We start from the raw sequence: 12,052 nt of genomic DNA, 5'->3' as shown, positions 1-12,052 counted from the left end.
GCTCATTATATGAATGCAATTCTCTCACAACCCACACTGTTTAGGAATCACACTGCAACAGTGAGATGTTAAGAAACTGAGCAGGGTTAGAAGCCACCAGTAGAGGCAGTGAAAATGCTTCCCCTTCCTAGTCTGCGACTTTTTCAGGCCCAGCCTGCAAAAATGAAAGCCACTTCAAGTTTGCTTAGTTTTTAACCATATACCATATTTTTCGTCCCATAGGACGCACCTTTTCCCCTCCAAAAATGAAGGGGAAATGTGTGTGCGTCCTATGGGACGAATGCAGGCTTTCGCTGAAGCCTGTAGAGTGAGTGGGGTCGGTGCGCACCGACCCCTCTCGCTCTCCAGGCTTCAGGAAGCTGTCTGCAAGCCTTGGGAGCCCGCGGGAGTTCCCGTGCCGGGCTCCCATGGCTTGCGGAGAGTTGCCTGCATGCCAAAGGCTTGGTGCGCTGAGCTCAGCCAAGTATGTGGAGATTGTGTTTTTGCAAATAATGAGTTAAACTCCAACTTTGGACTGCGTGATTTACAGATCTGCACACTCCCTACTGCCCCTTGTTTGCACCCTCTGTGAGAGTGTTTTTACCTGGCTGTAATCACCTCCTGGCAAATAGAATGGGAAGAAATGGAGGCAGTGAGAAATTCTACTTTCTTGGGCTCCATGATCACTTCAGATGGTGACAGCAGTCATGAAATTAAAAGACGCCTGCTTCTTGGGAGAAAAGCAATGACAAACCTAGAAAGCATCTTAAAAAGCAGAGACATTGCTGTGCCGACAAAGGTCCGTATAGTTAAAGCTATGGTTTCCCCAGTAGTGATGTATGGAAGTGAGAGCTGGACCATAAAGAAGGCTGATCGCCGAAGAATTGATGCTTTTGAATTATGGCCCTGGAGGAGACTCTTGAGAGTCCTATGGACTGCAAGAAGATCAAACGTATCCATTCTTAAGGAAATCAGCCCTGAGTGCTCACTGCAAGGACAGATCGTGAAGCTGAGGCTCCAAGACTTTGGCCACCTCATGAGAAGAGAAGACTCCCTGGAAAAGACCCTGATGTTGGGAAAGATGGAGGGCACAAGGAGAAGGGGACGACAGAGGACGAGATGGTTGGACAGTGTTCTCAAAGCTACCAGCATGAGTTTGACCAAACTGCGGGAGGCAGTGGAAGACAGGAGTGCCTGTCGTGCTCTGGTCCATGGGGTCACGAAGAGTCGGACACGACTAAATGACTTAACAACAACAACAACAACAATGTACTATCAACTCTGATAAGTCCTCTTGCTTCTCTGGATGAAGAGAAGGGTGTGAGAACATGTGCAGAAACTAGCCTACTGCACAAAGGCAAGATTTGCACTTGGTCCACCACTTGCACGTGGCCCCCAGAGGGTTGTGCAGGATTGAATGCGGCCGTCAGATTGAAACAGATTCTGTATCCTTGTTTGAAGCAAGGCTCTCTAGTAGGTTCCAAGCCACATTCCTCTTAAGGTTGCCACCAAAGCCTCAGGATTAATCTAATGACATTTTTGACGTTTAGGGTATCCTCTTGCACCAGGCCCAATGAAATGGTTAGTGTGTTTTTCAACAGGATGGTCTCAGTGGAACACACTGATGCATAGCACCAGAGCAGAATGTAATAAACATTAGGGAGCAGAGACCATGACGTGTTTGTATTTTTGACAGGGTCACGCTGCTGGCACAGAATAAATGCTAAATAATAATCATATTGCTCCTGCTCCACCTGTCAGGGTATCTGAGCAAGTTTTTGTCTCTAATTATTTTACCCCTTTTTGTTCTTTTCCCAGACGAAGCGACCCTGTGGGCCGACCGCACTCCTGGCATTCTGCCAAGTTCATAGAGAACCAGCCCGATCTCAGCATGATGCAAATATCTCCTGGCATGATTGGCACTCCTTGGCATCAAGCCTACCATTCCAGGTAAGCCTCACAGCATTTTGGCCAAAACAACAACAACCCTGTATCTGAGGATTGGTGGTGTGTTGTGTGCTTCCCATTCCAGGAAGAGAACAATTTATGCTCCACCCTCAAAGCATAATCCTCAGCAGTAATCTGCATTCACCTCACAGTCTTTTAAAAGCTGCTGAGCTTTCTCTGCCAGGTGCTGCGCTACCTTTATGGATCTGAAACAATGGTGTATCAGGTTGAACAGGCAGGTACCCTCAGCCATTTTTGCAAAAGCTGTGCGGCTGCAGTGGTGGAGCAGGGGACTTATCAAGCAGCGAACTTTGCCCAAATTTCCCTGCTGATTGTAGAATTCTATAGGCTCTGCACTAAAAAAAAAGAGGAAAAAAATCAAAATTCTGAATTCTGTAGCCTTTACACATTATTCAGATTTCATGCATTCGCTTCTTTTGCATTGTCTGTTCTGCTTGCTCTATCCCAGGGGTCAGCAAACTTTTTCAGCAGGGGGCCAGTCCTCTGTCCCTCAGACCTTGTGGGGGGCCGGACTATATTTTGAAAGGGGGGGGGATGAACGAATTCCTATGCCCCACAAATAACCCAGAGATGCATTTTAAATAAAAGGAGACATTCTACTCATGTAAAAACACGCTGATTCCTGGACCGTCTGCGGGCCGGATTTAGAAGGCGATCGGGCCGGATCCGGCCCCTGGGCCTTAGTTTTCCTACCCATGCTCTATCCCTTGCAAGTTTGTTCCATTTGCAGAATACATACAGGTTTCAGAATTCAGCTTTTCTTGGCACACAAATATCTTTTTTAAAGGAGCTGATCATATAGAGCTTCGGCCTGTTCCCTCCAATGTGTTTCCACTTTTCTGTATCTGTTCTGAAAGGTGGAACATAACACAACTGGAAAGTTCTTAGTGATGTTTTCTATGTATAGACAAATCCCCAGTCTTTCAATCTCCTTGAACATCTTTGTAGCAGATTCCGAATCTCAGCATCAGCACAGTGGCTTTTCCTCCTCCCCAACTTAGCCGCTGGAATTTCAGGACCCCTGTGAAACCTAAATACTGGCACCAATAGTAATTTATTGAGATCAAAGGAAGCATGGGATGGGAAAGCAGGAAGAAACTCTAGGATTACAAAAAGAAACGAAAAAAGAAACCATTCCAACAGAGATGTGTGTTCTCTTTCTCTCCTTGACACCCAACACAAATCATCTGGCAACGGCATTCATTCCGTCCCAGGGAGCTCCTTTTTTTTTAAATTATTCTTTGCTATGGCCTAGCTCATAGAGTTCCAAGCTCCAGATTTCTGCCCTCTCTGTTGTCGCATCTCTGCTGGCATAGAAGCCATCGCTCCAGGTGTTTCAACACTGAAGAACGCCAGTGGCATCTAGTGGTCGGATTGCCAGCCTTCTTCTGTCGCTATCTGTTGGTAATAGGTGAGGGCCAGAGTGGTCAAATTGGGAGATCAATTGTTTAAAAAGGAAAGCAAACGGCACAAGCGGCTGAGGAAATGAAACCAGAAAAATGGCCAGTTCTGTTGAAACCGTTCCTCCTCCTCCTTATTCTCTGTGATCTGGTTCTTTCTCATTCTCTGTACAGTGGTACCTCGGGTTACATATGCTTCAGGTTACATATGCTTCAAGTTACAGACTCCGCTAACTCAGAAATAGTACCGCGGGTTAAGAACTTTGCTTCAGGGTGAGAACAGAAATCGTGCTCCGGCGGCAGTGGGAGGCCCCATTAGCTAAAGTGGTACCTCAGGTTAGGAACAGTTTCAGGTTAAGAACAGACCTCCAGAACGAATTAAGTACTTAACCCGAGGTACCACTGTACTTCTTCTTCTTCACGTGGCAAACAGCTCAGTCCCTCGATAGTTGCTTTGCAGCATCCTTCCTTTTGCCTTTATGTTTTTGCTTCCATGTGGTGGGGATATTATCCTTAGGCTCGGAGGTACCATGAGAAAAGATTATGCCAAGTAGGAGAAAAACACAAACCAGGCGACAGTTGGGCCTTGGGACACTAAAGGCTCATCCACACTTACCCTTTGCACTGTTCTTTATCAGCACATGCTTTAAAACTCTCACATCCAACCACTTTTGTCCCGTCCCCCCTGGCGTATTTCCCACACAAACCCGCTCTTTACTGCCGAATTGGAGCAAACAGCAATTTGTGACCAAGTTCTTGGTTCCCCAAGGCCCTGCCATTGTCACAGCAGGAGACACGACAGATGGGCTTATAAGGAAATTGAGGGGTTTTCAGTGGCCAGAGCAATGTGGCTTGAGGAGGCCAAGTTTATGCTGTCATGGGGCTGAGGGGAAATTGACTGTGCCAGAGCCAGGCTGGGGCTGTGGGTTGCCATATATGAATGAATTTCAAACACCCAGCTCTATTAACCAAGCCCACTGCTGACTGAGTGTGGGCATCATTCAGAAGAGAACCATTTTTGTATTTCCCCCTCCTCTCCCACAGTTTACCCATGTCCTCCCTGCCACCCCATTTCTTAACCGAAAGGATGAGGTGGCAATCATAGGCCTCAGGCTTGAGGTCTCAACTCCATTGCTGGCACTTACAGCAGCATTCAGACGCTCTGGGAAATGTAGTTCCTAAGCTTCCTTGTGTCAGTGTGAAGGATTCACCTTCCTTTGAGGTAAATAATGGATTATCCCATTTTGCTGATGTTGAGTAATAATGTCTCAGCATGGACCTGGGATACCATGAGCCACTGGGTAGCTGAGTAATAATGACAGTGAACCAGGCTGGTTTTAAGGCCTACACGTCTTCATCAGCTTGTATGAGGGAAAATAATGTCAAGGAATCAACCTAACCAGCTTCCTCCCCTCCAAAGTAGCAACAACAATTGGAGGGTTCATGTCTGCAACTGAGCCTCCTAGACAAATAGCTATGTCATATCCTTTCTGGAGCAACCTTTGACTTTTTGTCAGCTTGGTCCGTGATGAAAAGCTCTTGCCATGGACTTATTGAAGCTGTTGTGGTTCCGCTGCTCTCTGTCCCATCTCCACCCCATCCCTCATTGCCTCCTTCCCTGTCATGTCTGTTTAGTTTTCTCACAGCAAACAAAATGTCTCCAGTTCAGTTGGGAGATTCCAGGAACACTGCCAGCGTATAGCCTTCACCTCCATAAAAAGAAAAGAAGCGAAAAGAGAGAGAGAGAGAGAGAGAGGCATGGAGGAGGGGGCAAATTCCTCTCCGTCCTCAAGCTTCTCTTACTCTCTTGTTCTTCCTTTCACCCTCTTTCTCTCTCTCTCTTACTCGTGGATGTCTGGGTATTCTGGTGACGTTTAGGGCGCTTTGATGGATTGCGAGGGTGGAGCAGACATGCTTGGACTTCCCTGCAAAGCCTCCCCTGCTTGCGACCTGCCTCCCATCTATTTTTTCCCCTCCCTTCCTAGTGATAAATAAGAGACATGTGTTGCAATGTCAAGCGGTCCTTCCGAGCAAACCAGGATGACTGCAGACTAAGAACAGAACAAGGCCCAAATATGGGTTTTCGTCTCTTCCTCTAAAAACTAAACATATCCCTCAGAGTCCCTTTATAAGCCAGTACTACTCTCTCTTGCTCTCATGTTAACAAGTTTTCGCTTCTCTCTCTCTCTCGCTCCTACCTCCAGTTCCTCCACAAGCGATCTCTCCGGCTATGAGCATGGCTATTTAAGAAGAAGTCCTGACCAGTACAGCTCTAGGGGAAGCATGGAGAGTTTGGACCATACCCCTGCGGGGTATACCCATCACCCCTGCCACCTTTCGCCAGCCAAATCCACCAATTGTATTGACCAGCTTGCCCATCTCCACAGCAAGAGGGATTCCGCCTACAGCTCTTTCTCAACCAGCTCCAGCATTCCCGAATACCTGGCGCCCACCTTCTGCAAGGAGAGGTCCTATTCCATGGAGAACGTCCATTCCCGGGGCAGACCGCAAGAAGGGGGAATGAGGCAGGCTGACATCAGGTACATTAAAACTGTCTACAATGCCCAGCGAGGCGTTTCGGAGGAATACGAAGTGAAGTCCTCTGCTCTTTCGCCTAGCTGTGAGTCCCAGGCTAAAGGATACGGCTACAGCAGGTTGCATGGCTACAGCAAGGGCCTCCCGACTCGGAGCTCGTCTGACAGCGATAGCCACTATATGAAGGGGCCCCCCATGCCACCGACCCGTAGTGACAGTTACGCAGCAACCAGGCACCACGAGAGGCCCAGCTCCTGGTCCAGCCTTGAACACAGGAAGTCCTGCAGGACTCACCCCAAAAGCGCTTGGCCTCACCTAGGCCAGGGCACCCCTCCTCCAGGGCATCTCCAGAAACCTGCATTCCTAGAAGGACAGCTCCACACTGTGATGGAGAAGAGCCCTGAGAGCAGTCCCACCATGAAGCCCAAACAGGTTTACTCGCAGGCAGCTCAGCCAGGGCAGCCTTTGCTTCCCACGGGTGTTTACCCTGTCCCTTCTCCTGAGCCCCACTTTGCCCAGGTTCCCCACCCTTCCGCAAGCAACAGCGGGATGCTTTACCCAGCGCTTGCCAAAGAGAGTGGGTACGCACACGCCCCTGCGTCTTCTCCATCCTCGTATGAAAATGTTGCAGCCTGCAGGCAGCATGCTGGCTTGGATGAGAATGGAAACCAAAGCCCGCCGAACAAGGCTGCCATCTTCTACCAGCCTGAGTACGCGCCAGGGAAGAAGCAGGAGGTGGAAGACGCGGCTGCAAAGTTCGTCTTGTACAGGATGCACCCCGAAGCCTACCCCGCGTCTCCCAGGCAGGATGAGTCAGCGCCACCGTATATGACCACAGCTTTGATCCAGGAAAGTGCAAGAAACTCACAGCACTCGAACCACAGCTCTCAGGCACGCCTGCCTCACCCGAGGGATGCGATTGACAGCAAAGGCCTCTGCCACTCAAAGGGGTACGGGGCAGGAGAGCAGAAGGAAGATAAGAACGCAAACCTGCATCCCACAGCTCAAAACCAGTGGAACCCCAGCAAGGCCAAGCAGCACGCTTTTTCCTCCTTGCAAAACATCCCAGAGAGCAGCAAGCTGCAGAACAGCTCGGATCTGAAGGAGGTACCACCGTGCAAGAGCTACTCTGGTGCCAAGTGGCACGTTGTGAATTACAGCAGCCAAGCGGATAAGATGTGTCAGGGGCAGATCCCTGGGCACTGGCAGGATGGCGAGTGGCACAGCTTAGAAGGGTACCAGGACACCATTCCCAGCGCAGAGCATTTCCATGGGGTGGAGCCAAAGTACAAGGAGCCCTCTTCTCCGATGGCCCCTAAGATGTCAGATTTAAATATTCACCAGCTGGGTTCTAGCAACCTCCAGAACTCTCAGTATGGGCAACTGGACTCTCGGAAGGCCCGGTGCTCTGTCCTGGAGAAGGTCAGCAAGATAGAGCAGCGAGAACAAGGCGGCCAGTGGCTGCAGAGTCTCAGCCCTAACAGTCTCAGCCAGAATTTCAGCTCAGGCAAGCCCAACCTCAACCATGTTGAGGACATCCGAAAGAGGCGGAACTCTCAAGAGCATCTTCACTTGCTTGGAGATCATAGCCGCCTGGCCAGCGCAAGGAGCTCAGACCCGGCTGCATATATGCAGCGCCCGAGCGAGAGCGGGGCTGGCAGACCAGAGAGGGCTAATTGGCACGGTGCAGAGCAGCAGATGGAGGCAGCAAGTGCTGCCGTGGCGATGCCAGGATGGCACAGCATCTATCATCAGGCCGGGACCTCTGAAAGCGAGCCACCGAAACCAGCTGGGCAGCTGCCCCAAAGCAGAAGTGCTTTCCAGTTGTCAGAGGAGCGCGAGAGAGAGCTGTTGTGGAAGGGCAGCACCCAGAACTCGAACGGCTCGCAGCTGGACCTCCCCTTTAGCAGGGCTTACAGGAACAGCATCAAAGATGCCCAGTCTAAGGTTTTGAGGGCAACCTCCTTCAGCCGCAAGGACCTCAACATCAGCCCTCAATGCGGGAAGGAGCGCAGAAGGAGTGTGCAAAGGCCGGCATCAGCACATATTGGGATGAGGAGCATGGCTGCGTCTCCCCATACCCCAAAGGAGAGGCACAGCATCACACCGACAGAGACCAAGCTGGATTATCCCAACAAAGAAAGCCTTCCTGCGCCTCTGCACGTGGCACGCATTGGGGGCAGGAGGCGCCTGAACCCCGACCAGAAAAAGAAATCTTACTCTGAGCCGGAGAAGATGAACGAAGTGGGTGTGTCTGACGGCGAGCTGTCGCCCTTCTCCCACCAGAAGAAAGCCCTCCAGTTTGTTTTCCCAGAGAGCACGGTGGCTGACCGCCGCAAGATATTTGAGAGGGAGAACAAGGCGTGCTCCACCATCAATCTTTCCAAACCGGAGCTGAAGCAGCTGCAGCAGAACGCGCTGGCAGATTACATTGAACGCAAAACTGGGAAGCGGCCCTCGTCTGCATCCCAAGACTCCAGCTTCCTGCAAGAGGGCTCTCAGTCCTCTTACACGCAAACAGGTGCCCAAGAGGGACACTCTCTTTCATCTTCATCCAGCATGAATTCTCTCCAGGACCAGAGTCTTTGCCATCGCCGGGAATCCCTGGAGCCGGTCTCTAGAGCAGGGCGTGGCTTTGCCACTCTTCCTCCTGGGCTCACGGGCTGCTTCGATCCCAGCGGACCTGAGGGCAGGAAGGTGACCAGCCCAGATCACGGCAGCAGGAGCAGCTCCTTTCCCAGCTGGCTGAAAGCAGACCGGCGTCAGGATTGCAGAGCTGACCCAGAGCTCACCAAAAGCACCCAGACAGATCTTGACGTGTGCACCAAGCCATGCCACGCTAATGACCAAGTTCTGGAGAAGAGGTCGGCACCCAACAAGAAGCCCGGGAAGTCGGCCTCTGCAGAGGACTTGCTGGAGAGATCAGACAACCAGGCAGTCGCCGTGCACATCCGATCCAGGTCGTCTCCCTCAGCGGATAAAATGTGCCAGGTATGTAAAAGATATGGGACTTCCTGGTCCCTCTATTGTTCATTCCCCCTGGTTATGCTGGAGCGCAGACACTGTTAGTGCTGCTCAAAGTACTGTGGTCCCATTGAAATTAATGGGTGTGACTACCATGGAGGCATTAATTCCAGGGGGTCTACGATTAGCATAGCTTAGTTGGGCTCAATCCATTATTGCAAAGGTTCTCGTGTGCAGTGGAATTTGGTGGATATAAAAGCCACAATAGCCTCTACATTCTATGAGAATCTTCACATTTGCATGGAGGTTTCCCTTCCCACCTCTCCATAAAATTGTAGAGTTGGAGGGGACCCCAAGGGCCATCTAGTCCAACCCTCCCTGCAATACAGTAATCCTGCCCACAGCTGTCCCTGGGTGGGCTCGAACCACCAACCATCTGGTTCACAGCCAGACGCACTGAACCATTGCACCGCATGCAGATCTGGAAGCCCCTGGGTGCATGGAGCTCTGGATCCTGGGGCATAATGGGCCTGATCCACAATGAAAATTTCCAGCACAAGCCCTGTTTAAATGAGAGGCAATTGTGAAGAAGCATTCTTATAATATATCTATTCATTTACATGGGACCGGAGAAGGAAAGGTGGCTTGTGCAATGTTTGGCTGGTGGTATATCCTATCTTTGCTGAAACATAATGTTTTCTATTATTATTCGCATGTATCCTGCTTTTCCCTTTTGAGGGAAACTGCATCTTGTAATGTCCTTCTATTTACATAAGGGCAACATTGGGTGTGTCCCATGCATTTTCTCCTCGCAGGGCTACCTGGGAATCTGACCCTGGTCTCCCCGTTTCAAAGCTGACTGTCCCTAGACCGCAAACTGACTGTCATATTGCTTTATTGGTGACAATGGAATTTAAATTGGCTTTGGGCAAACGTTTTTAGTTTTACTCTGCATCCAGCTGCTGGTGCAAAGCACTCTTGGGAAGCCTTCTGCCTGCTGAGGATTTTTAGAGAGTCAAAAAACTGGGTTTCTGGAGGCAATAAACCACACAAACTCACAAAAACCATTTCTCCTCTTATTACCACCACCAGGTATTTTATAAGGCAATCTGGAAAACCATTTGCTTTGAGATTTCTCTTTGTAAAGCCCAAGAGCCCTGCCAGATTGCAAAATGCTTAGCCTGAGGCCTTTTGTTGTTTTCTTTCTCCTGCTGGCTTCGCTTTGCTCTTCTGCTGGCTGTATCAGGTTGTCTTGTCACGCCACCACCAGACCTACCAAGCTTGTGTTTTCAAAACAAGACAGAGTAAACAGCAAAGCAAAATAGTGAAGAGGGAAAATGCTTAAGCAGCTGTGGACCACCAACTTTCTCATGTGTCCCTGGTTTGTAAGCAAATGTTCTAGCTGTGCCACGTTATCTAGCTAACATCCTTGGTGTCCATCGTGCATTTTGGCTCTTTTAAATTCACTCTGTGGAACTGTGTTGACAACGAGAGCCACTGCAGTCTTTACGAGCACATTCGGCATGAAGCTGAACTAGCTGGCATCTTAAGGAGCCAGTGTGGTGTAGTGGTTAGAGCGTCGGACTAGGACCTGGGAGACCAGGGTTCAAGTCCCCGCCTGGCTGTGAAGCTCACTGGGTGACCTTGGGCCTAACCTACCTCACATGGTTGTTGTGGGGATTAAATGAGGAGTGGGAGAACCATGTATGCCACTTTGAGCTCCTTGGGAGAAAAATGTGGAATATAAATGGAATCAAATGGAGGTTTTTAAGCAGAGGTTGGATGGCCATCTGTCATGTATGAGATTCCTGCATTGCTTGAGTTCCCCTCTACAATTCTATGATTCTATAATTTGCAAGTATAATTTAGCCGCCCTGAGCTCGGTTTTTGAAGGGCGGGGTTTAAATAAATTAATAATAATAATAATAATAATAATAATAATAATATGGGGTTTAACCATATAGATATTGGAATAGAGCAACACCACTCTACATGTTAATATCTCATTTATTCATTTATGGTATCTCTGACCCATCTTTCATCCAGCCGGTCCCAAGGTCAGAATCCAACGATAAAACAAGTTAATAAAAGCAGAAAACATCCTCTGATCAACGAGCAACAGCATTATAGTTCTCATCCCAAAGACCTGGATGAAGAGCTAGCCAACTGAAAAAAAGTCAACAGTGTCAGCCGTAGACACACCAATGCACTAGATCAGGGATGTCCAACAGGTCGATCGGGATTGACTGGTCAATCCTGTGGAGGCTTCGGTCGATCTTGGTTGATCTCAGGCTCCTTTTCCTTCCTGCGCATGATTGCTAGAACAGGAGACGGATTTGTCGCTGCGAGGCTGTTTCTTTTCTTAGCAATCTTTTGGTGAGAGCGACTTCTCCTGCCTTTCTCCTTCCCTCTCCCTAAAAAAAAGCTCAAGCACTTTGACCTGACCCCCCCCCAAGGGGTAGATCACTGCCAGTTTTTTATTTTGTAAGTAGATCGCAGTCTCTTGGGAGTTGGACATCCAAGGGGGAAGTCATTCTGGAGATAGGGTGTCATTTCAGAGAAGGCTACCACATGCTTCACCTACTGGTGGGGCCACATGTAGGGTAGCTTCTGCAGAGTTTCACCCACTGGCAGGATGGTATGGGGTCAGTGTTTGCAAGTCATTTAGGGCTTAACTGTCAGCACCTTGAATTGAGCTTGGGAAATGAAAAGGCAGTCATTGCAGAGGCGAAGTGCATCGCAAGCCAGAACAGGGCATCTCATTGGTTCCAAGGACCTGTGAGTCCATCCTAGCCCCTCTGTCTTGCTGGTTCAGTTTCAGGGTTTTCTTTTTTTGGAGGGAAGCCAATGTTTGGTGTAGATGTGACCAAAGAGGGAGGAACTAAGTCGAATTGGAGGGTATGAAAGCCTCTGTGGCCACACAGGTTCTCCAAGGCCTGGTCAATTTAATTGCAGCCAACCTGTGGTTTGAATATGAATGTTTTCTTGCAAACCCCAACATGTTTTTAATAAGGGGACAAGAGAAGGGGGTGAGGACAATGAAAGAGTAGCAGTTAAAGCAAAACAGGATCTTCTCTTTTTCCCCTTGTTCCCTGTTTCCTTTTTTAAAAAATCAGGTTTGCCAAAGCCTTTTTATCTGTTGCAGCAGCAGACGTGCCTCAGCTTTTGGCTTGCTATATATTTTTAAAAGGGATATATACTGTTCC

The 12,052-nt window shown here is 49.3% G+C and overlaps 1 protein-coding gene across 2 annotated transcripts in view; it reads left to right on the top strand.

Moving 5' to 3' along the window:
• The window catches only part of SHROOM3 (shroom family member 3), a 217,144-nt gene that overhangs the window by 189,176 nt on the left and 15,916 nt on the right, over positions 1–12,052 (top strand). For both annotated transcript variants that reach the window (XM_053404332.1, XM_053404331.1), the window contains 2 exons: positions 1,798–1,929; positions 5,552–8,873. In XM_053404332.1, the coding sequence (XP_053260307.1) occupies positions 1,798–1,929; positions 5,552–8,873 (3,454 nt within the window). The remainder of the gene's footprint in view (positions 1–1,797; positions 1,930–5,551; positions 8,874–12,052) is intronic.

Source organism: Podarcis raffonei, chromosome 9 (genome assembly GCF_027172205.1).
Source record: "Podarcis raffonei isolate rPodRaf1 chromosome 9, rPodRaf1.pri, whole genome shotgun sequence".
Taxonomy (NCBI): domain Eukaryota; kingdom Metazoa; phylum Chordata; class Lepidosauria; order Squamata; family Lacertidae; genus Podarcis; species Podarcis raffonei.
Note: the sequence above shows the minus strand (reverse complement) of the source record. Positions and strands in the feature narration are given on the sequence as shown.